Source organism: Empidonax traillii, unplaced genomic scaffold (assembly GCF_003031625.1).
Source record: "Empidonax traillii isolate 1590-97213 ecotype Southwest subspecies unplaced genomic scaffold, ASM303162v1 scaffold476:size613836, whole genome shotgun sequence".
NCBI classification, from domain to species: Eukaryota; Metazoa; Chordata; class Aves; order Passeriformes; family Tyrannidae; genus Empidonax; species Empidonax traillii.
Window position 1 is genome coordinate 174,771 of NW_020955669.1, and position 24,559 is coordinate 199,329.

Genomic DNA, 24,559 nt, shown 5'->3' on the forward strand with positions numbered 1-24,559 from the left:
AGGTGAACAGTGAGGGTCCTGTAAACAGGGAAGGGGGCAGAGGGGCTCTCCTGGCTGCAGGTGGGGGAAAATGGGCCACAGGTAAGGGTGGGGGGAGGCAGGGAGCAAACAAGCCCAGCCCTGCTCCCTGCCTGGGAAATGGAAAGGGCACAGATTTTTGGCAGGGGTGGCTCAGGCATCCCACAAAGAGGCTGAGGTGATGCTGCTAATTATAAGCCAGGAGAGCAGAGCTGCAAGAGTCAGGGCGAAGGTATGCCGGGCACGACGTCAGCGGTGCCTCTCCTCGTGGATGAGTAACAAGAATGAGCTGGAACGGGCTGGAAAGAGCTGAGCTCTTCTCCCGAGGGTGACGTAATTTTCGAGACGAGGCCACGCCCCTAGGGAAACGGGAATAAAAGGCTCCGCCGGCAGCAGCGGGGCAGAACGCTTCCAATCCACTGGAGAGGGAAAAGAAGCAGCAGCAACAGCAGCAACAACAACAACAACAACAGCAGCAGCGATGCTTTGCCGGATGCACCTCGCACCATTCGCCTCCAGCTCCCTGGCCAGCCGTCTGGGAACGGTGAGGACCCTCTGGCCACACGCAGAGACCATCTTCACTGAGCTGCAGCAGGAGATGGAGAAAGCCCGGGAGTTCATGAGCAGCTTCGAGCAGCTCCTGAGCAACCACGGAGCCATCGCGGCGGAGCGCGCCCCGAGCACCAGCACCACCCTGACCCAGAGCTCCGGGGAAGGCTTCTCCGTCTGCCAGGACGTGAAGAACTTCGCTCCCGAGCAGCTGTCGGTGAAGGTGGTGGGCAGGAAGGTGGTGCTGGTGGGGCAGAAGGAGACGCAGAACGTCGACGAGAAGGGCTCCTTCTCCTACAAGTACGAGGTGCTGAAGCGGGAGTGGGACGTGCCCGAGGAGGTGGACGCCGAGGCGCTGACCTGCTCCCTGTCCAAGGACGGGCAGCTCCGCATCGAGGCCCCCAAACTGGCACTGCCGGTTGCTCCGGAGAGGAACGTGCCCATCCAGGTCAGCCCTGTGGCCCCACAGCCTGGACCAGCCTCTGAGGACGGAGCTGCCAACAAAGCCCAGGTGTAACAGGATGGGACCCCATGGCCACGGCGGGACCGGAGCAGACAGGAGCAAGTCTCGGGTTTAAGCCCAGACAAGCTCCATCAGCAATGATGTCATTTTTTTTTCACTATACTGGAATGTTTTTGTATCCAATAAAAATACTTTTGCATAGAACCTTCATGTGCTCTCTGGGTGTTAATTGATGGGGAAGCTGTACCTTGCTCTTGTCTCTGGATGCCAGAGAGGGAAAAACCTCTCTTGCTCCTCAGGGCAGCACAAAAGGGGGTCGACAGCAGGCCCAGAGGGAGGGAAGGGATCTGGGAGCTCTGTGCTGCTTGGGGAGGGGGGTAGGTAAGAAGGTCCCAGGCAGGGAGGGCAGCCCCACTCACCTGTACCACACTCACCCCTTCCTTACACTACTGTCAGCAGGGACAGCAGGGAGAGAACCACACTGGAGGGCCTGTCTCGGTGTGGGTACAGCTATTTTATCCACACTTTTCCCCCCCCCCAGCTTGGTGAGGGGCTGCTGGAGCTCCCCTGAGCTCTCAGTAGCAGGGAGGGAAAAGCCCAACCCCAGGCAGGGTGTGTAACCACCACAAACGCCCGCGCTCAGGCCCGGGCAGGCAGCAGGTATGTGGGCAGGCACACCTGTTTGTGCTAAAGCTGCTCCCACATCAGATAGCCCATTCCAGAGACACACCAGGAACAGCAGCGGGTCCCCAGCCCCAATACTGAGCCCCTGAGCACCTGCTCCTGCTCCAGTGAAGACCCTCCTTAGGGCAGTGCCAGCATCTTCACAGAGACTAGACCTTAAGTCCTGGAAGGAGGCAGGGAGAGGAGCCAGCAGATGGCAACAGCACTGCAGTGTCTGTAGGATTGTTCCAAGTGGGATCAGGGAAGCCACTGTCCTACAGGTCCATCTGTGGCTGCCTGGGGAAACCAGCAGCACCAGAGCCCCCTCAACCCGTAAGCACCAAAAGCTCAGGGATCCCCCAGAGTTTGTGAGCTCCTCCAGCAGCTGAGCAGCACAGGCACAAGCAGCACCAGGTGAGTGAATCCCACCGGGTGGGCGACCAGAGCCCCCATCCTGCAGGCAGCCAGACTCCAGCAGAGTGCTGGGAACTCAGTCAACAAGTCATTCTTGACCCTTCCTGCTTCCAGGATTTCAAGAAAACGCAGCATGAGGAAGAGGCACTAAGACCTTGGATAAAGGATGAAGCCCACACGAGCCAGGGCTGTTCTCACAGCTCTATTCAAGCTCTCTTGCAGCTGAGCAGCAGCAACCCCAGAGCTGAGGCAGGGTGGGCAGCAGGTTCCAGGTGCAGCACATCTCCATCCTCAGCTTCTCCCAGCAGCACACGTGGTAGGGGTGGAGGTGCAAGGGGCTGCTCCATCTTCCATATTGACTGCAGGTCAGCCACGGGTGTCAGGGTCTCACAGTCTGTGCAGCAACAACAGCAGAGCAGCATCTTCCAAGGCCATAACACTCCAGGGACAGAGGCACTGCGTTCATTAATTCCAGAGCAGCATTCCCAAGCCTGGCCCACCATGGAGCTGAGCTCCTCCACGCACTGCTCCCCCTACCTCTTCCCAGCTTGCACTGCAGAGTTTCCCCAGAAGTATCAGGCAAGGAATAATTCCCACTATTTGCCTTAAAGCTTCCTGGAGCACACTGAAGCTGAGTGAACACCAGCAGCATCACTGTGAGCAGGAGCAGCAGCACAGCCCCAGCTCAGGAGCTCCATTTCTCCCTCCCCGGGAAGGAAAGGCCCCATTTCCCTGCCAAGATGTGGGACATACCAGGAACAGCCCAGCACACCTCAGCCTCCAGCAGAACTGTTGTGCTCAGATCCAGTCCCTGCTGCATTAAGAAACATGAACATTGTTGTTATGATAGGTTTATAAAAATTTTGTTTTAATCACACAAAACTGAAGTTTGTGGTGAAGACTAAGTTGACAGTTCCTCTTAAATACCAGGATGCATAAGACACTGCATTAGGCACTAGGCAGCAGCCAACATCAGTTAGAGTCTGGCAACAGAAGCCATTTAATACCTCCCTTCATTCTTTGTGGAATTACAGGCTTTTGCAATACACGTCGTTCCCACTGACAGGTTACCCGAGGTTTTCCCCCACCCCACCTCTGTACATCAGTAAACTTTGTGTATTCCCACCAGAGCAGGGTTAACAACATTAGTGGCATCACAACCATCAAGAAAAGGACAATTTTCTATACAAGATCTTTTGCAAAAATTGCAACAGGATTAGTGCATTACGACAGAACCGAGAGAAAAGAAGAGTTGGCATGCTGGAGTCCAACACAAAGAAAGACAACAGGCAGCTCGTTGGATGTACTATATTGACAAGATACTGATTGGTTACATGGAGAAACATACAATACAAAATACAGAAGAAACCAGTTTTGCTTCCCTCTGCCCCACCCCGAATACTCATCACTGATTTGGTCAATAAGTGGCCCAAGAGCCGGAGTTTGTCTCTAATGCTACAGTTTAGTGGTTGTTCTGGGCGCATCGCACGGGATCAGCCTCAGCTCTTACAGACAGGGAACTTTAAACACGTGTCCCAATATCCCTTTGTTTCCCATAGTGAACTACAGTGCTGTGGGACCTGGGTGCTGCTGGCCTCGCCCGCGGGACGGCCGCGCTGGCTGGGCAGACACCGGGTCCTGCATCCACCACCACCAGGAAGAGGGAAGAGCAGAAGTTCATATATTAAAAAAGTGACTTAAGACTTAGAATTGAATTAGTATTTGTACAGAAAGGTGCAGGTGGAAGAACTCCCTCCAGCCTATGATCAGAAAGGGATGGAGAATCACAGCGGCGCCGGCAGCGGCCGCCCTACGGTAAGTGCGATCGTTAGCGTGGGTTCCAGTCACGTCCTCCGAGGGCTCGCGGGCCGGAGCAGCTGCTCAGTTGCTGCAGCACTGGCTCCTGCTCGGCTGGCTGCTCTCCTGAAGGTCCACCACCCGATTCCTGCCTGGGCCGCCAGGAGCATTCTGGGGTTCATTTTTTGGCAGTTTCTTGGCTAGAAGGAAACAGGACGTTAGTAGGGTCCCTCTGCAGAGGCCAACCGCCTCCCACTGCACGCCCCACGCTGGGCTCCGCCTGTTCCATCCTGTTCCAAAGGAGTCTGGGGCACGTCACTGCCAGCAGCACTGCATGGCAAACCACCCCACTCCTGACTCTGGCTGGCATCAGCTTTGCTGTCTCCTCCCCCACCAGCCCAGACCCACGGAGAGGGACCCAGCTTTGCAAGGCAAAGACTCCACACGCTCAGAGAGTGACACCAGTGTGGCAAACTGGACGCCTGCCCCAGTAAGAGGCACCAGCCCCTGGGTGACACAGGGCCCCTCGAGCTGCGCTGCTGGCGCTCAGAGCTACCCCAGCCCCACACACAGGCCTTTACCTATTGCCATGAAGATTTCATTCACATTCATCGCTGTCTTCGCTGACGTCTCCATGAACAGCAAGCTGTTGTCATCTGCATATGTCTGTGCATCCTACAAACAATCACATCAGAGTGCTAAAGGCACCCTGCCAGGAGGCCCAAGCAGGCTTCATGTACTTCAATTGTCAGCAGACAGCCAGATTAACATTGTCCCACCCCAGTCCAGAGACTGCCACCCCAGTCCCTGCCTGGCCAGGACAGCTCAGGGACAGGCTCTGCTGTCAGCCACTGCAAGAGCACAAGCAATCCTGTAAGAGGGCTGGGAAGAGCCTCTCCTGAAGGCTTGGCTCAGACAAGGTAAGAGCTGTGAAGAGCAGAGAACAAGCTGGGAATGATTCCTCGTGTGTCTTGTACCCCAAAGATGATGTTTCACACCCTGCAGACAGCCCCAGATAAGTAAGGCAGCAAAGGACACCAAGGGCAGGAGCTTGTGCTCTGTGGGCCTCCTTGTCCTCCTCCACATTCACCAGAACTGTCATCAGCCAGAGCCACACGTGCTGTGACCAAAGTGTGGGAAGAGCAGGGCACAGCCCCTGCTCAGGGGCATCCTGGGGTCCCGAGCACAAATCTTCACCTCCACTCTCCCTCAAAGCATTTCACACAGAGCCAACATCTCCCCCGCTTAAGCAAAAAGCTGCTTTTGTGACCTACTCAGGGAACAAGTGCTCTGGATTCTCACTCACCTGGAAGTCCACAGCTCTCTTGGTAGCAAGGTCTGCCTTGTTTCCTGCTAGTGCAATTACAATATTGGGGCTAGCCTGCCTCTGCAACTCTTTCACCCAATTCTTGGCTCGTACAAATGTGTCCTGGAAGCAAACAGGAGGCAGCAGTCAGGAAGGGCAGCCGTGTAGGAATCCACAGGGCAGATATGATTAGAACAAGGCTTTCCTGTGAGAAGCATTCTGCCTCTGCAGCACTTGGCAGCAGGATCCTTTATCAGCTCGCACAGCCTTGGCCAGAGCTGAGGAAGAGGCCGTGAGCAGTTTTCAAGATCTCAGCACCTGCAGGGCTCTGGCTCAAACACTCCCAGAGCTGCAGGAGCCTCCCCCCAGCCCAGGCCCCCCAGCCCTGCCCACACTCACTGTGTTTGTGATGTCGTAGACCACGATGGCTGCCTGGGCCCCCCGGTAGTACATAGGGGCCAGGCTGTGGTACCGCTCCTGCCCTGCCGTGTCCCAGATCTCAAACTTCACCGTTGTGTCGTCCAGACACACTGTCTGTGTTAGGAAGGCAGCTGCAAGAGAAGGTGGGGGGCTTTTGCCTCAGCTCCAGCAGGACAGGCCCCAGAGCTCAGAGCAGCTCTGCTGCTGCGTGAGAGCGAGCAGAGAGCCCCGGAGAGGCCAGTGTCACTCGCTGTGGCAGCTGCAGCTCTGCTGTGTGACACTTCCTGCTCACAGGAACCCAAGGGCCCCCACACAGTGACAGGAAGGTGGCCCAGAGAGCCCAGGCAGCAGCCAGCCCCCAGACCAGAACCTCCCAGCAGCCCCTCACAGGAATCACACAGACCCGGCTGTGGCACCACCCAGATCAGAGCTGGGGAGCACCAGTGACAGCACCAAACTCAGCCCAGTGACACCACACCCCCCAGTTTAGTAACTGGTTGTTTTCTTGTTCCAGCAAGTCTAACACCACGTGTTACACCCAGGGCAGATGCACAGACCGAGGCAGAGCAGCAGTGTCCACACAACCCTCCACAGCGGAGCATTAAGCCTTGTTCACCCATGAGCCACACTTGGAGCTGTGCTTAGTCCCTGCATGGGTCACAGAGGGACAACTCAAGCCTTTCCTCAGGACACCTCTCCCAGTATTGCTGCTCACAGACCCGGGCACCAACCAGCCTTTGATTGGTGACACTGTGCTAATGATTTCAAGCTAAAGAACTGCCAGACCTGAAAGCACTGTGGAAGTAGTTAACAGCATCATGCTACAAACAGCCCCAAAATCCCAGGTCATGGTCTGAAAAGATAATTAAGGGCTATAAACCAAGCTGAAGGCCTCGGTTCTAATTAGAAGCAGGAACTGAGGCACTGGAAGCAAAGCCTCAGAGGCAGAGCGCAAGGTTGCCATAGCATCATTCTCTGCTGTGCTCCAACCTCACGCCAACAAACTGCAAACCAAGAGTTAAAAGCATTAACTGTTTGGTTCTATTTATAGCAAAAATCCCGGGCCAGACTGAAATAGCCACTCTTTGCTGGGGCAGGCCAGGGTGTCAGAAGCAAGGTCAGCACCTCCCAGCCACAGGCACGTGGAGCTGGCACTCACCTCCGATCGTGCTCTCCTGGTACTCGTGGAACTGCCCCTTCACGAAGCGCAGGACCAGGCTGGACTTCCCCACCGCCGACTCGCCCAGGAGAACAAGTTTAAACTGGCAGATTTTGTTCCCAGCAGCCGGTCCATTCGGTCGGGCAGCTCCACCTCGACCCGCCATCGCGGCTTAAGTGCAGGAGTGCCGAGGGTTGAGGATGCTGCAGGTTCTGCACTGGGATCCACCTGGAGGCAGGTTGCAACTGGAAGAGGAGGCCAGAGTTAGTGACATGCTCAGGGACCAGCTGTACCAGTTCTAGAGGGTGGTTTGATCTGCAGCCACCATCAGCACAAGCCAGCGGTGGCTCCTTCCCATGGTGGAAAGTTATCAGCTGCAAGCACCACAGGGCAGTTCCCGCCAGGCAGCAGCTCCTGCAGCAGGATCTCTGCCTGCTGAGCATACCTGGAGAGGTAACACAAGCTCTCCTCCCCACCACTGGGCCCTCCAGCGCTTCCACCACATGTGGATGTTACACACACCTTGTTGGGGTGAGGCAGGTAAGGAGCAGCCAGCCCACAGTGGGTGTTATTAGAGCTTCAACTATTCAAACAACAATTACTCGGTTCATGGAGGTAACTGAGGCTGACCTTTAGTTCCTTCCTCCCCTCCCGAGTTCACAGGGAAGCAAATTCAGACTATCAATGCCATACAGAACCATCCCAGTGGCAACGCTGGCAGGAGGCAGCTCTGCAGGTCACAAGGCATTTGGACAAAGGGAGTTTCTAGAGTCATCTGTTCAGCCCACAGCACTTGCACCACGACATTCTGCACCTCCCAGCAGGCCTGAGGACGGCCCTGGAGCCAGGCAGGTGGTCTGCACAGGCAGGGAGGGCACCTGGCAGCAGGGACTGTCCTCTCAGAGGCTGGCAGCAGCCCCTCCCCATCCCCACTGAGCACCAGGAATCACCACCCAACCTGATCCGAACACAGAGGCAGCACCTAATGCTTCCCACACCCATCCTGCTGCCTCAACGCCCTCATCCCACAGCATTCCAGGTCGTACAGGCCATCTTCTTCACAAGGACTGTTCAAATCCAGCACAAACAGGCAGCATCCCCTAACACTGCCATCCACTCCCCAGCACCAACCTCTGGAGTGGTGCAGAGGCACAGAGCCATGGCAGGAACAGCAGGACGAGCTGCTTTGCATCCAGTTGCCCACAAGTGAGTGAGTCCCAGGGCCTCCCTAAGCACTGAGCTCTGCTGCCTGCAGAGAACAGGAATGCTTTCCAAGTGCACAGTTGCAGATTTAGGCGTATTTCCTGTACCCATCACGACTCCCACTTCCCGTGGATGAAAAATTCCACAGCTGATCACATCCGTTCTGGATCACCACTTTCCACTCTACCCTCCTAACCCAGGCTGCTTGCTGAGAAACAACTGCAAGAAAATGCCCCAAAAGCCAATTTCTTCTTGTTCTGGGAGTATCTGTGAAGAAACTCTGGGCACATCCCGCATTTACCCGGCAAATATCAGATTTCCACGAATAAGAAGTTTAAAGCAGGTTGAACCGGAGCAGAGTGTCCCCTGAACAGAACACTCAGGCCTGCTGAGCACAGAGGAGGGTTTCAAACAGCTGCTTCCCAGGGCAGTGCCTGTCCAGCTGTGATTGCTTGAGGCTACTTTAACCATGCCTCGAGTTTAAGCAATGCCACGGTTTGATAGGGAACCTCCAGCCATTTCAGAGCTCCTCTGGAAGGACAGTCCATGAGCGCCAGCAGCTGGAGAACCTCAGCAGCTTTCAAAACACAAAGCACTTGAGTGTGCTCTGACCTCAAGACATTCCACTTCAAACTGCTCTGACCAGGAGCCAGTCAGACACCTGCTGTTGAGCTGGTGCTGGTCACCGGAGCTGCAGGTAGGACAGAAACCTCAAGGAGTAACTTCTGAGTGCCACGAGATGTTTCAGGAGCCAGAGCTGTGAAGTCGTTGCTCTGAGTGGCCTCTCCAGTCTTGGATCAGCAAAAAAATTGCACTGTCAGGACCCCCCTCCCTCTTCCAAGGAAGGATGAGAAACAGGACAGGATGAGAAACCTTGATAGGAAGCAAATGAGCAACTGGCTTTGCTGGGCAGTGAGGGGACAGCATTTGCAGCTCTGGTCAGGAGCAGCTTGGTCACCACCAGATCTGAGAGGCTCAGCAGCAGCTCTGCATATCCAGAGCCTGAAGAAGCTTCCACTTTTGAGAGCTTCCCCTCCAACCAGAGCTTGCAAATGAACAGCTTTGCCTTGTTTAACCTGGTGTTTGTTTCCCAGGCAGTCCACCAGCTCTGCTTCAGACAAACGTTCTGCACGTTAAATGCTGCGTGAATCACGTCCCTGCGTTACGGCCTCCTGAAATCTGATAGGGGTGATTCCCAGAGCAAAACAAGGAAATGAGCCTCTTGACATCCCCAAGTCTTAGTCTGACCTGTATTTCACAGGTCTTGATGCATTTTTCCATCTGTTTGTGCTACATGAACTCCAACAGAATGAGGTGAGCTGGTCACACAAAGAACCAAATAACTGAAGGAAGGGGCCACCAAAGCCTCGGACAGCAAGCATGCTCCATGGCAGGACAAGCACTTTGGCACTTTCTGCCAATGTCTTTGAGGATTCCTGTCAGACAGAACTTGGCTCTGCAGAGGGAACAGCTGAATTACACAGCCTGGGCCTGGCCTAGGTCAGCCCACGCCCACCAGTGGACATTGGCTTGAGAAACAGGGAGGGCTTCCTGCTGTACGAAGCCATTTCTGATGCTGGGGCGGGGGGCTGTTCATTCCCCCTCTTCCAGCAGAGAATTGGGCATGCACCCCTCCCTGCTCCCCATGGGAACTCTGACACTCGAGCTGTGGGTCAGGCAGACCAAAATAACCACAGTGATACCGGGCAGACAAGGGAAAGCAGCTGAAGTCCCAACTTGCAGTGCTAATTCAAGCAGCTGAGACCATGAGAAGGAAGGGCATGGTGGGGTACTCATGTCATCAAGATTGCCAGGCATTCATTTTCCTACTACTTTCTTGTAACTAGCGAAACCCAGCACTCGGGAGATCACAAGATCCCGGCCCAGGACAGGAATCCCAATCTCCACAGGGGAATTACTGTCAGATTCCCAAGTTAACCCCACCACAGGGGAGCTGCTCATTTAAGGTGTCAGGAGTTACAGAATCTAATATTTTTGCCCTGTGTTCACCCAGTAGCAAGGGCTGAAAGCTGAGGATATTTAGTAACCAAATCCTGAAGAATCTAGTTACCCAAAGGACTGCTGCTGCTCTCAGCTATGCAAGGAGCTGCTTCGCTCTGGATTTGTTGGCCCAGAACCAAAATACTCAAGACAAAAGCCCCAGTGAAGTATTTATCTTGTTAAATAGCTGACAGCGTTACATGAATTCCTTGGCAAAGGAAGCCCTGAAGTTACCCAGTGGTTTTGCTTCACCTCTCGCTGCACAGGCAGCTGAGCTGCTCCCAGGGCACTCGGCTGCAGGATGTGGAGCCAGGAGCAACTTCTGTGAGCAGAAACAGCAGCCAGTGTGGGTCCCACCAGAACCACACATGGACCCCGTTAGTCCAGGTTAGCACAGCACGGTGTGTCAGCCTGATATTCCAACTCATCAATATAATTTATAACAACAAACTTCAGAGCCTGACTGCAGGAGAGTCCAGGCTGCAGAGGAAGGAGGAACAGGCTCAGCTGCTACACAAGAGATGAATCAGGAGACACACTTGACCTACAGACCTCAGTCCCATAAAGTCTGATCAATTTTAGTACTTCACCTTTCTACAGGTACGCAATTTCCTCCCCAAAGAACAAACTCCCAGTGTTCTGATCAGCAAGGCCATAGCCTGGAGTTCAGTAACTGCTCTAACTGGGGAACTCATCACTGCAGCTGCACTACAGCCCCAAAGTGCAGACTCACAGACCCAAATCAGCTCAGACAGCAGTTTCAGCAGCGCTTCTACAGTTGTGACTAACTCAGGACAGCACAACAGCTTCTCTGTGCAGTCCCATATGCAAGACTCCCGAAGACATGGACACACTCATCTTATTTCACAGGTAAATGGGATTTCCATCCCAAAGTTAAATTACTCATTGTTGGTAGCTACAGCCCTGAACAAGTCTAGCTGTTCCTGCAGCACCAGCTCCTTCTCATGCTGTTGATACATACATCTGTTTCCTGACATCTGCACAGCCATGGCCTCCCAGCTGTTTTTCAAAGCAGTTTTTCCAAAACAACTTTATCCTCAGAGATTTCAAGGCCACCACCCTGCTGTTACCACCCCTTCAGCACAGACTTCTGCAGGAGAGGCATCATCTTCCTCCCGTGCATCACCTTCACCTCACATTAGCTGCTCTCCTGCTGTAGGGAGCAAAGCCTCCACGTTCCTCGTCCCACAGCAGCTCCCTCTCGGAGCCCTCACCCACTTTCAGTCATCCTTGGCACTGCAAGGAGCTGGTCCAGTTCCAGAGAACACAGGGCACAGCAAGGCTGGAGGAGCAGCTCATGGGGGCAGCCTGGACCTACTCAAACGGAACAAAAGCATCAAGGTTTCAATTCCACAGCCAAGGTCCTTTAACCCCTGTTCCTGACACTGTCCCCTGCTCAGACACCCTCAGCAGACAGAGCTTCACTTGGACCAGACACCCAGCAACACATGCCTTGGGCAGCACTCACCATCCTGTGAGAGAGAAGGCAGCATCAGCAGTGCAGGGCAACAAACAGCCACCTGCGCTGCAAAAGAATCCGTGACCTTCACAGTATCTTTCCCAGACGGCACAAAGATCTCCCGCCTCAAGCAGCTCCTTATTTGGAGCTCTACCAAACCAAAGCAAACACGAAAACCAGTGTTTTCTTATCTGTTTACGTAGGACTGCTCCAGCAGCTCATTCCCGTGCTCCAGGGGAGGACAGTGTTCCCTCTGGGACTCGGATGAAGCTTTGACACAGCCAGGAAAGCTCCCTGCTCCTGGCGGGAGTCTGGAGTGTTTTCGGTGTTACTCTGACGAACTTCTCAGGACTTGCATAAGAGGCTGCAAACTTCATACCCCAAGGGAAGAAAACAGCTGACTCCAACATTTCTACACTCTACCCTCTTTTGAGTCTGCTGACAGGAATACTTTGGGCTACACCCACTTCATTAGAAGTGTTCCCATTTCATTTCCTGTGTCTGAAAGCACTTGGCATTCCTTTCCCCCTCCCTGTTCAGGGAGATGCCATGACCACCACCATAACCAGGCAGCAGCTGAGGGAGTCTGGAGCCAGAGCTGGTGACTGGCAGGGCCCAGAGCAGCCCCAGAGCTGATCCCTCTCCAGGTGCAGAAGAGCTTTGCTGTGATGGAGATAATCCCACACCTCATCACAACTGCTAGGTTCGGGCAAGCACACACACAGTTCCTTTCAGACGCTGCCCAATCCATCACTGGAAAGCAAATGGACCCAAACCCAACGAACTCTGTTCGTGCAAAACTAGACCAGTGTTTAGTTTGATTTTACTGTATTCATATCCACATGCCAAGCCAGCCTTCCCCTCATGCTCTCCAGTAACTCAAACCCTTCTCCAGGAGTCCATCTCAGCTTGCCTGGGCTGTTCTCTCACCTGAAGGGGCATCAGCACCTACTTAGAGAGCCTCGAGGGACTCAGTGCCTGGCACAACCTCAAACCAACCTTCACCTAAATCAACCAGAGCATCTTAGAGGGGAAGGTCATTTCAGAAAAAGACTCTTGCTCTGAAGTTCCACCACGCTGTTGTGACTCAAGAGGAGTCTGAGGCAATTTCAGCACTGAGACCCAGTTCTGACTCCAAGCGTTGCTGTCCTTGACCTCCCAGGTCCAGCCAGACTCCTGCTTTACCTGCTCTCCTCACTCCAAGAACACACCAAGAACAGCTGCCTACAGGCACTATCCTGAATTCTTCACCCTTTTCAGCCACATTTCTTTCACCTTATTATCCTGGTGAGCTGAAAGGAAATGTGAAAGACTTTTAGAGTCAAGGCAGGAGTGGATGTTAACAGGATATTGCAAGGAAGCTCACGCAGACAGCGTGGCATGTCAAGTCACCATGGACTGAGCCTGTCTTTTTGGCCCCAGCCAAGCTCAGAGCCAGCTCTGACACAGTGCAGTGCAGGCCTGATGTCAGGCTGCAAACAGGACAGCTCAACTGTGCTGACCCTCCACACAAAAAGCTAAGAATAGCAGACTGCAAGTTGTTCCACGCCAGACCTAAAATAGTCCCCGGGCAAATTCTCCTCCCCGGCTTCCTAACAGGCTTGGGAACAGCCAAGGTCAGAGCTCTGGGGGCAGCACCCAAAGGTCAGCTGGGCTGGGGGTCAGGGCTGGGCTGGGCTCCCTGCAGGGCCACAGCCCCACTCAGGGCTCCTGCCCAGCCCCAGGGAGCTCTGCCAGCACCTTGGGCATCACCAGGAATAGCGTCTGAGCAGCTTTCCCAGGATTTAGCAGCGCAGACCTGTTGCTGGCGCTCCCAGGTGCCCTCCTGCTGTGATCCCAGCTCTCCTGCTGGAGCCTCTCCCGCCGTGATTCCATGATCCAGGGGGGTGGCCTTGGCCAGGGTTCCTTCTCCAGACAAGCCACAGAATGTCCTTGCAGCCCTTGTGTCTCGCTCAGGGCCCCACAGCACCACACATTCCCTTCCACCAGGGCCCTCGGAGGGGTGGGGGGAACAGGGCTGTGACCCAGGACAGTCTCCACTGCCCTGGAGCCCAATCCCAGCAGATCAAGTCACACCCCGTACCCCAGCAGCTCCTGGGAACTAATTCATAGTCTCTATTTCCAACTCGGAGGCCGAACAACTACAAGACACGATCCCCCCACGACACTCCTGCCCCGGCAAGCACCGCACCTTCCCCTTCTCCCCTGAATACCCAGTCCGGGCTGGGAGGCGCGGGGTACGGGCTACAGGTGCCGCTCCCGCTGCCCCTTCCCCGAGCCCTCCGTGCTCCCGGCCGGCCTGACCGAGCCCACCTAGCGCCGCCGGGAGCTCGCCCCGAGCCGGGGCCCGTCCCCCGGGCCGCGCCGCTCCCCGTGCCGCCCCCGCACACCGCTGTCCCGCGGCAGCGCCCCTGCCCCGCCTCGCAGGGCCCGGCTCGGCGGCACCGAGCGAGGGGGAGGATCGCGGCCGCCTGGAGCCCCCGCCCCGCCCCGGTGGTGCCCGCCCGGTCCGGCCCCGGCTCACGGGGAGCCCGACGGCATCGCCCCGCCCGGCACAGCGGCGCCGCCGGGCCCCGCTCTGCTCCCACTGGAACCGGCCGCCGCCCCCGGCCAGGCGAGATCCCGGGGAGCGGCCCCGGCCCCGGCCCCGGCCCCGGCCCCGGCCCCGGCCCCGGCCCCGGCCCCGGCCTCGCTCACCGCCCGCAGCGCCGCTCCCGCCGCCGCCGGTGCGTCTCGCAGGCCCCAGCCCTCACTTCCGCCTTTACCCGTTCCGCTTCCGGATCCGCCCACCCCTTCCGCCCCCCGCCCGGTACCCACAGGCGGAGGGGACTGCCAATCATCGTGGCCCCGCCCCGCGGGGATCCCGCCTCCTCGCGGACGCACCGCCCCTCACGTCCGCGAAGGCTGCTGGGAATTGTAGTCCAGCGTGTCCAGGGGCACCGGGGGGACCGGGCGCGGGGGGGGACCCGGGGCGGCCCCGGGCGGCCCCGGGCAGGGCGGAGACTCAGCGGAGCCGGGGCTGGAAAAATAGAGCCTTTATTTCTCGATGTGGCGGGGGGGGGCGCGGGAGGGGCGGGGCAGAACCACGGGAACTACAGCGGCGGAGGGGCGGCAGCGCCCGTGACCCCCGGAGACCCTCCCGGGGATCCCTCGGATCCATGGCTGATTTCAGCCCCCGGATCCCCCCCGCTCCCCGTGTCCCCGTCGCCCTCCCCTCCCGGGCCCGGCCGGGCTGTGAGAAAGGCCCCGGTGGACGAAGAGTATAAAACCGTATCAAAATCCCTGCGAGTGTTCGGAGCGCGGCGTCCCGGGGGGCCCTGGGGGCGGGAGGGGGCTCACGGTCACCCCGGGAAGGGTCCCCCCGGCAGGGTCACCCCGATCCCGGCTCCCCCGGTCCCGCCTCCCCCGGTGACCGCGGGGTCAGTGGGAGCTGGTGGAGCCGGACCGCGGCTCCGGGCGGGCGCGGGGCCAAGCCCTGGCCGAGCAGCCCGGGAAAGAGAGGGCGGAGCGGGGCGGCAGCGGCGGAGGCTGCGAGTCCGAGCTCCGGCGGGGGTCTTGGGGGTTCCCCCGCGGAGGGCGCGGCCCCTCGGCGCCCACCCAGGGGTGCTGCAGCGCGGCGGCGTGGGCAGAGAGGCTGCGGACCGGGCAGCGCTTGGCCCGGGGGCTGGCGGAGGGCGAACTGCGGGAGCTGAGGGGCACCGGGGGCGAGGGGGGCACGGGAGGCGAGGACGGCACCGGAGCAGTGGGCGGTGGGGGCCGGGGAGGCGGCTGGGCGGCCGCGGGCAGGCGGCAGGAGCAGGCGGGGGGCGGCGGCGCGCCCAGGTGACCCCTGAGCAGCTCCATCATGCCCTGCAGCTCCCGGCTGAGCTGCGAGACCTCCCGGTTGAGGTGGCTGATCTGGAAGGGACGGAGAGCAGTGAGCACCGGGCGGCGTCCCCGGCGCCCCCGGGGACGCGCGCCCACCCCTGATCGCCGCCGCACCTCCTGGTTCAGCCTGCTGATGTTGTGCTTTATCTGCTCCGCCTCCATCGCCAGGGCTGGGCCGCCCACGTCGGTCCCTGTCGGGGGGGACACGTCCGGTGGCAGAGGGCTCCCCGAGCCCCCCGTCCCGGGGACAGAGCTCTGGCATTGGCCGGCATTGCCGGCGGTACCTGAGGTGGGGGAGTCCCTCGCCGCGCTCGGCAGCGCCGGGTCCATGTTGAAGCAGAAGGTCTGGGGCTCTGATGGCCCCCCGTTGTCTTCAATCCCATCGACGACTCTAGAATAGGAGGGGGTGAGAGGTTCCCCGCGCCACTCCCTCGCCCCTCTGCCACCACCTCCACCAGCCCGCACAAACCCGCAGCAGTGGGATGAGCCACCAGCAGGTCCCAGCCTTACCTGGGGCTGAGGTCCGGGGGGCCGTTGGCGTGCAGGGACGGGATGAGGAGCTTGGCCGGCCTCCTGCCATCCCGCTCCGGGAGCCGGGCGTCCCGCCGGCACTGCGGGGAGGGGCTGCGGCCGCGGCTCCCGCGGGCCGGGGAGCGGCAGTTGCGCCTCAGGGCTGAGACCTGGCACAGCTCATCGCCCAGGAGGCTGCTCAGGGAGCCGCGGCGCGCCGGGCTGCTCAGCTGGGGCAGCAGCATCTTGCGGCGGGGGGGGCTGGCGGGCGACTGCTGGAAGACCTCGTCGAGTTCCTCCTCATCCTCCAGAATAGAGGGAAGGGGCTTCTCCGGGGCAGCACCGCTCTCCGGACGAGGCTGCGGTTGGGCAGGAGGTCAGGGCTGGTGGCAGGCACGGCCACCCCTGCCCCGTCCTTCCCGACCGCCCGGGCACGGTACAAACCTGCGGCACCTGCGGCACCTGCGGCAGCCGCGGGGACCGGGAGTAGCGGCAGAGCCCCTGCGGGGAGAGCAGACGGCAGCGGCTCAGTAGCAGGCGGGACCCCTGCACGGCTGCACGGGGACCAGCTACAGGCCACAGCCCCCCCCGGCCTCCCCGTGCCCCCCTGGACAGCCAAACCTCCCCCAGCTGCATGCATCAGCTCCTTGCCTCTGCAGCCCCTTGCCCACTCTCCTTCCTCTGCTGCTGCTGTGACAATGGTGAACTGCCTGAGCCAGAGCCAAGACTTCATCCCAAATCCCATCCCACCAGCACCAGCTCTGCCTGAGGGGTGAAGCCAGATGAGGAGGGTGACAGAGCTTCTGCAAGACCTGGTGCACACTCCTGGCACCCTCCACCCCTGATTTGTTTACACCTGTCCTGTGCAATGGACATGATGGGTCTTGGTATGGCTGTTTGAGACCTAGAAAGCAACCTCCCACCCCACCTCCATCAGGCCTATGGGCAGTGGGTACTGGGAGAGATGCTCTGGAGGAGCCCCCAGCCTCTCAACAGCAGAGCTGGGGGAGGAAAAGCACTGCAGAGCCATTTCTGCTGCAGAACATCCCCCCAGCTGCCGGAGCCATCAGCATGACTAAACCTGCAGCCCCCGGCTGTCTCCTGCACTCCGGGGGGCTGTGCCCCAGCTGCCTATCCTGCAGTGCCCCCCCAGTTCCCTCCACCCCCATTTTCAAGCCTTCCATCAGCCTCATCCTCCTGCATTGCAAATACTCTTTCTGCCAGTTCCCCAGGTTGCACAGAGCCGAGACAGGACGTACCTGCCCACAGGGGTGGCAGAGCCGCAGCCCCCACCCTGGCCTTGGAGCCTGGGGACTGTGAGCAGGGGGTGCAGAGACCCCCCATTCCACAGCCGTGCCACAATCCCAGCCCTGCTCTTGTCCCCGGGGCCACGAGAGCAGGAAGGGGCCTGTGAGACAGGGCATGCACCCACCTCCGTCTCGCTGCCCTCCCGCAGGTTGAAGGTCAGGTCCTGGTGGATGTCGGCTGTGAACTTGCTGGCGTACTCAGGGTAGAGCTGCAGCACCTCGCAGAGCCCCCGCAGCCCGATGTGCTGCAGGTCGCAGTAGGTCAGCGCCTTCACGTCCGCGTTGGTCTTGATCACCTGGTCTGTGCTGCACAGGTCGGCACCGATCAAATCCCCTTTGCCTGCAGGAGGGGACCAGGGTGGGCTTAGCGGCGTGAGCCCTGGGGCCCTCACCCTGCTGGGCAGCAGGAGGGGCTGGGGCAGAGCCCACGCCACCTGCCCTCACCCAGGATGGCCAGGACCACGTCGTCCTTCAGCACCTCGAGGGAGCCGGAGCAGACGAAGTAGTTGGCCTGCAGCGCGTCGCCCTGGCGCAGCAGGTACTCCCCCGGGGCGCAGAACGAGGTCTTGATGTGGAGTGAGAGGGAGCGGAGGCAGCCCCGGCTGGCTGTCTCGAAGATGGGCAGCTGCAGGATGTCCTTGTTGAGGTGCATGGCCACGTCCGCCCGCAGCTCGTCGGGGAAGTCGTGAAGCAGCTGAGGAGAGGAGCCGGGGCGCTGGGCAGAGCAGGCAGGGAGGGAGCAGGGAGACACCTTCCCACAGCCCTGCACAGCCCCAGGGGGACACGGGCCCCTCTGGATCAGGGAATCTCTCTGCTCAGCCGCCCTGGTGCCTCGGCAGAACCCAGCAGTCCTAGCTGGCAGAGAAGGGCCCTGGATGTGGAAATGAGCTACCTCTGCTACCTCTGTGCCTGTCCCGCTCCCTGTGCTGGCAGGTATCGGCCCCAGACCTGGTCCCTCCAGCATCACACTCCCAGCTGGCCCTGCCAGCCCCGTCACCCCTGTGCTGGGTGCAGGACTGGGCCAGAGGGGGCTGGCCCAGCCTCACCAACACCTCCTACCTCGTTAGCGTCGATGCCGTTGTTCACTGACCAGGTGGTCTGGAAGTACTCCAGCATCCTCTGCTTGAGCTGCTGGGGCAGGCGGTGGACGCGGATGAAGTCCTTGAGGTCCTTCATGCGGGTGTGGTAGAGCGAGCGGCGGGAGTACATGCGCTGGATGATGGCCGTGACGTTGCCGAAGACCACGGCGTGCATCAGCGCTGGGGGCAGCGGGGCAGCGTCAGGCCCAGCGAGGGGGAGGCTGCTCCCCAAACCCCAGCCCGGGGGGCACACACGTCCATCCCCCCACACCAGCACCTTGCTTGGGACCCGTAGGTCCGGCAGCCAGGGGTGAGCCCCCCTCCCAGCCCTGCTCCCCGCCTCACCCCCGATGAGCATGGTGCAGATGGAGAAGATCTTCTCGGCGTCGGTGTTGGCACAGACGTTGCCAAAGCCCACACTGGTCAGGCTGCTGAGGGTGAAGTAGAGGGAGGCGATGTAGGTGCTGCGGATGGAGGGGCCCCCCATGGAGTGGTTGAAGTAGGGAGCCTCCAGCCTCTTGCCCAGCTCGTGCAGCCAGCCTGCCAAGCAGAGCCCAGGGTTAGCCCTCACCGAGGTGCTCACCCTAAAGGTTAGCCCTCACCCCAAAGGTGCTCTCACCGATGTCCCAGGCGCGGGGGTCGTTGCTCTCCAGCTCCCTGCGGCCGATGACGTACCAGATGCAGGCCAGCCAGTGCGCCAGCAGCGCGAACATGGACATGAGCAGCGTGAGCACCATGGCGCTGTACTGCGAGTACCGGTCCAGCTTCTGCAGCAGCCGCAGCAGCCGCAGCAGCCGCACCGTCTTCAGCAGGTGAACCAGCGAGGTCTGGGGGGCAGGCAGGCAGGTAAACCCAGCAGAGCTTCGGGCAGGGGCAGAAAGGGACCCCAACGCCTCTCCCCGGGGCAGGGACCCTTTGCTTCCACCCTCATTCCCAGCACCCAGCAGGCAGCCAGGGCCGTGGCTTGTCAGGGCACCGAATCCCCCCGGGGCACGTGGGTGCTGGAGAGGGGCGGGGAGGTGGGCGGTGGGAGGGGCAGCGGAGAGCAGCAGCTTTGCTATGGGAGGCTGCGTTTGTGCCGGCGGCACTCACCACGGTGACGTTGAAGATGTAGAGCAGATCGAAAGGCAGAGCAGCGATCAGATCCACGAAGAACCAGGTGGCCACATAATGGATGCAGATGGAGCGGGGGTCGTACACCACCTGGCCCGACTGGCTCACGTACGTTGTCCGGAAGTTCAGGATGATGTCTGCCCCAGGAGAGCAGTTCCAGCCCTCATAAGCCCTGCTGTGGCTCCAGGTGGAGCCGAGCCAGAGCCCACAGAGAAGGTGGGTCTCTCTCCCAGAGTGCTCAGGGACAGCAGCAGGGGCACTGCAATGCCAGCTCCCGTCTCCCTCACCCCTCATCCCTGTCCCACCGTGTCCCCCATCCCGGATGGACTCTTGGCTCCACACATGGACCTACCCAGGATGAAGAGCATCTCCACGGCGATGTCACTGATGATGGTGCTGCGGGCAGCCGAGAGACTGTCCTCCATGCCCATGAAGCAAACATTGTAGGGGACGGTGACGGCTACATAGAAGGTGGCCAGCAGGATCAGCCAGTCCCAGAGCGCCTTGAAGATGCTGTAGTGGAGCAGGATGAAGCGGGACTTCTGCACCGAGGCCACCTTGTACTCGGGGATGGACGGCTTGCCCTCGAACACGTTCTGGGGGAGCAAGCGTGGGGTGGTACATGGATGGTGCAGGGACCACTGGAGGGGTGAGGGACACCACAGTCCCCCCTCTCCCCCCTGAGTCCTGCCAGTCTGGCTGCCACTCCCTGATGCCAGGGGGTGATGGATGCCCTGAGGTCACCCAAAGAGATGGGCACAGAATGCCTGATTATGGCATGTCAATTAACACAATGTCAATGCTAATAACAGTAATCCCCTGGCACTGCCAGCTGCTGCCCAGAAACATCTCAGGTGCCAATTCACGTGCTGGGGCAAAAACCCCCCCTTCAGGGACACAGAACTGACAAGAGGCAATGTGACACCAGCTGGGTGAGGGCAGAGCCAGGGCCATCCCCAAAATTTAAGATTGATGCAGTGGCACCCTTTGCCTGCTCACCAGCTCTGGGCCTCAATGGCTCTCGGACCCCTCTCTGGCCCCATGGCTGCAGGCAGTGCCCGGGGACCTTGTGATGGGCACTGCAGCCATGCAAAGGGCCTGGCACAGGAGTGACTCTGGTCCCTGCCCTGGGTGGCAGCCCCACGGCTCTGGCAGCCTGGTAACGGCGCTCCCTGGGGCCAGCATGGCTGTGCTCAGAGCCGGCACTGGGGTTTCCTGACAGCGAGCATGTGAGGAGAGGCACGGCCTTGCCACAGCTACCAGTGCTGCTGCCCCCATGGCAAGCTCTGGGCACCCACTGGGCTCTCCTGCTGCCAACCAAACACATGTGCAGCCTGGGTGCAGTGCAGCTGCCAGGGATGGGGGGCACTTCAATGCTGGGGAGGCCAGGGTTGGGCGTGCACGGGAACAGCATCCTTGGGAGGCTGGACCCTGCTGGGAGCTGCTCCCTGGAAGAGCTGCTGCACTGCCAGTCCATCACAGCCCCAGCCCACAAGGCACTGGCTGAAGCTGAGGGTCCCCCGGGTCCTTACCCGGTTGATTTTCACTTCGCTGCGGTCCCTCCGGGCAAACTGGCTGCTGAGTCGGTGCAGCGCAGTCCGGCCCTGCCTGCGTGCGGCCCGCAGGTGGGAACTCCCAGGCTTCTTGTTCCTCGGCTTCTCTGCAGCAGAAAGGACGCACTGCGTCAGTGGGAGCGCCGTGGCGTGGATGTACGTGGTGGGCAGGACCCACCAGGGAACAGGGAGTCCCTTTGCCACGTGCCCACCACACAAACAGCTCCCCAGATTCCATCCCCATCCCACAGCCGTGGCTCACCCTCCTTCTTGTCCCCCGGGTGGCTCCTGCCCCGGCTCTCCGTGAGGTCCTTGAAGGAGAAGAGGAAGAGAACAACCTCCCCCTTCTCATTCTTGATGGGCATGATGTCCAGCAAGCACCAGAAGGCATCTCCTGCATGGAGGAAGAGGGCAGTGAAGACGGGGCAGCACCCCATGCTCGGTGGCTTCCCCTGGGGCCAGTCGGAGCTGCGGGCAGGGCCCCAGCCCCAGCGCCACTCACCACCCTTCTTGTAGAAGCAGACCTCGGACTGGTACTCCTGCCTGTCGTCCAGAGCCTTCTCAATGCACTGCAGGACGAGCTCGCTGGTCTCGGCCCCGCAGAGGAAGCGGCAGCTGCAGTTCTTCTGCATGACCTCGGTGCGGGCGAAGCCGGTGAGGTCGCAGAAGCCGTCGGAGCAGTAGACGATGGGGAAGCCGCAGCGGCCCTGAGCGTTGGCCAGGATGAAGTTGCTGTCTGAAAGGAGATGAGGCCGCCCCTGAGGGCTCAGGGCCACCTCACAGGGCACAAAGGGCAGCCCAGCCTGCCCAGCCCTCCCAGCCCCACACGTGTCCCTCTGGCCAGGTCTCCATCTGGCTATTAGCTGCCCCCAGCCGCTCCTAGAGCTCACCCATCCCCTGCCCCACTGCCCCACGAGGCCCCAGCCCCAGCAGGACCCCAGCCCCATGCACTGGAAGGGGAAGTAGCCCGGATCCATGTCCCGGCCCCCATTGCCCACGCGAGGCGACTCACGCCTCCCTCTCACCATCTGCCACTCCAGCTCCGCCCGGGCTCAGGCAGCTTAGCGGGAGTGGCAGCAAACACAGCTGGGCGCTGCCAGCCCAGGGGTGCCCAGCTCTGGTGCTGGGATCTCCCGAGGTCTGGATCACCTGGATCAGCTGGAGACCTGCTCAGCTGGAGCACCAGCTGAGAGGGTGGGAGAACAGCCACAGGCCTGGGGGAAGTCAAGGCCTTGTGCCCAGGTGGCACGAGCCAGAGGTGAACTACAGCATCCTCAGTCCATCAGCACTGTGGAGCCTCCCCAGCATCACCCTGCCCTGACAGTGAGGGTGGCACCAGGCACAGTAAAACCCCTCACCAGCCCCATGCCCTACCCAGCTGCAGAACGGCTGCAGCCCCATGCCCTGCAGTCCCCAGCCGTGATCTCTGTCCCAGGACCACAGCAGCTCCTGCTTCAGGTCCTATGCCAGTGGGACAGATGGGCTAACTCTAGCAGGGTGCCCAGGGTGCCAAGAAAGTGCGTATGTGTCCAGCATGGGCTGTGATTGCACCCAGCATGGGCAGACCGGGCTGTCCCCAGCCCCACCAGAGTCTCCAGTGGTGGGTCCCCAGCCCAGGACTCCTGCACCACACAGCCAGGAGCAAGAAAACACGCTCTGACCCCTCTCACAATGGAGAGGGGCCCACAGCAATGCCAGTGCTCGCACAGAGCAGGCAAAGCAGTGCCAGGGCAGGCCAAGGGCAGCAGAGGCCGCAGGAGGGGGGGGATGGCAGCCGTGGGCAGCCTTGGCCGAAGGGGATGCAGCAGGGCCGCCACAGCACAGCTCAGCCCGGGATTAGCTCGGAGAAGCAAAAATAGCCTGAAGCTGTGACTAAGGCCAGATTTTGGCTCTGGGGAGCTGGGATTATGGTGATGTCCAGGATGTGTTATTAGAAAAGAAAACAAGGGTTTGCACTGGGGAGTGGCTCCACCGAGCTGGGTGATGCAGCCTTGGGGGGGCTCCTTAGCCCTCACCAGGGTGGCCAGAGTGCCTGGCTGGGAGCCCCGGGGTGCAGCACAGCAGTTTCCCGGGAGAGGCAGGGTTAACTCACTCCAAGTATCACTGCGCTAAACCCCATCTCCATGGCAGATAAAGCCGATAAGAGGCACATCAAACCCGCAAAGCCCCACACTGTTTAAAAGTGCCCGGAGGCGGTCGGGCAGCCTGGTTCCCCGGGGCAAATTCCCAGGGCTTTGTGTCGAGGTGTTGCCGGCAGCTCCCACGGGGACCCTTCCCTCGGAGAGCCAGATACAGGCGCTCTGCCTCTAAGGAGGGAGTGGGATCACCAGAGCAAGGCACATGTGGCTCTGTCCCAGCACTTCCAGACGCAGGTCGGTGGGAAGCTCAGAGGCCAGCTGCCTCCTCACACATTACACCCCAAATGTAAAATCCCAAATCCCAGCTCCTCCGGGCAAACGACCCTTGAGCCACCAGGGTGGCTCCTTGTCACTCCAGGCCAGGATCCAGCCCAGCATCGCAGCCAGCACATGCCCCAGGGTGCTCCAGGTACCTCGACGGTGCCCTGGGAGGTGGCTGCAGACTAAAAGTGCCATCTTCATGCCGGTTCCTCCCAGCAAGGGAGGAGAAACCCAGCCCCGGAGGCAGCTGGCCCGGGATACCCCTGCTCCAGGTGATTCTGGGGGAAGCTGAGGTCAGCCCCGAACACGGCCCGACCCCAGGTGGTTGAATGATGCCAGCGGTGCTGGAGTTGACTCTTGGCGCCCGGGCATGATCCATGCCGGCTTCAATCCATCCCGACCCCGGCACACAGACACGGAGAGGAGGGAGCTCAGCGCCCGGGGACACGGGCACCGCTCGGGCACTGGACGGGGCAACGCGGGGCCCCGGAGATCCCAGGTCAGCTCCGGCTGGGTGAGACCGGCCGTGCCCCCTCCGGCGCTCTCCCGCTCCTCCGGGACCCCGCGCGGAGTCTCACGGGGCCACCGGGATCTGTCCCTGGTGCTGAGCGCGGCTGCGGCGACACCGAGCTGCACCGGCTGCGGGAGCGGGGAGAGCATCGTGGGGGCGGCCCGGGACACGGACAGGGGGAGCCTCGGTGTACCGAGCCCGCACAGGGACACGGAAGGGTCCCCGAACAGCGCGTGGGTGGGCGCGGCCGGCCGAGCCCGCGGGGGCTGCGGGGCCGGGCCGAGTCCCGTCCCCCTGGCCGTTTCCTGCGGGGCAGCGCCTCCCCCCGCCCTGTCTCCCCCCCGCCCCCGCAGCCCCTCCCTGGCCCCATCCCGGCCTTACGTGTGCCATCGAAGCGGGTGGCGATGGTGTCCAGGAAAGTGTTCTGCGGCGCCAGCAGCCCCTTCATCACCGGCATCGTCCCGCCCGGCCGCCCGCCGCGGGGCTGCGGCGGCGGGGCTGCCTCCGCCGCCCCCGGCCCCTCCGCAGCGCCACGGGCTGATCCCGGCCCGCCCGGGGCTCCTGCCCCGCCCCCGCCCCGCCCCGGCACCGGGAGGGGCCTCGGCACCGGCGGGCACGGCCGCCGCCCGCGGGCAGGGCGCTCGGTCGGTCCCGGGGGCGCACAGAGTTGGTGGCGCCGGGACCTGCTCGGCACCGGACCCGCCGGACCGGGAAGCACCGGGACTCCTCTGGCCGCAGGACCCGCTC

At 60.6% G+C, this 24,559-nt stretch overlaps 3 protein-coding genes across 3 annotated transcripts; 1 reads left to right on the forward strand and 2 right to left on the reverse strand.

Annotated features, from left to right (window-relative positions):
* Positions 1–236: 236 nt before the first annotated feature.
* LOC114063664 (heat shock protein beta-11-like) lies at positions 237–1,240 on the forward strand. The gene has a single exon (XM_027896082.1). It carries the CDS (start codon positions 500–502, stop codon positions 1,082–1,084), a length of 585 nt encoding a protein of 194 aa, XP_027751883.1. The 5' UTR covers positions 237–499; the 3' UTR covers positions 1,085–1,240.
* A 1,714-nt stretch (positions 1,241–2,954) lies between these two features.
* Positions 2,955–14,275, reverse strand: RAB5C (RAB5C, member RAS oncogene family). The gene is made up of 6 exons (XM_027896081.1): positions 14,171–14,275; positions 6,790–7,034; positions 5,610–5,761; positions 5,211–5,333; positions 4,486–4,579; positions 2,955–4,104 (listed from the first exon to the last, which is right to left on the reverse strand). The coding sequence occupies exons 2-6, from the start codon at positions 6,953–6,955 to the stop codon at positions 3,989–3,991; spliced, it is 651 nt and encodes a 216-aa protein (XP_027751882.1). The 5' UTR covers positions 6,956–7,034; positions 14,171–14,275; the 3' UTR covers positions 2,955–3,988.
* Positions 14,276–14,893: 618 nt separating this feature from the next.
* KCNH4 (potassium voltage-gated channel subfamily H member 4) lies at positions 14,894–24,293 on the reverse strand. The gene is made up of 16 exons (XM_027895998.1): positions 24,194–24,293; positions 21,405–21,638; positions 21,165–21,296; positions 20,882–21,009; positions 19,702–19,945; positions 19,329–19,486; positions 18,856–19,063; positions 18,582–18,776; positions 18,217–18,416; positions 17,602–17,851; positions 17,283–17,497; positions 16,313–16,351; positions 15,851–16,209; positions 15,625–15,731; positions 15,455–15,531; positions 14,894–15,370 (listed from the first exon to the last, which is right to left on the reverse strand). Exons 1-16 carry the CDS (start codon positions 24,267–24,269, stop codon positions 14,894–14,896), a joined length of 3,099 nt encoding a protein of 1,032 aa, XP_027751799.1. The 5' UTR covers positions 24,270–24,293.
* Between the last annotated feature and the right edge of the window lie 266 nt (positions 24,294–24,559).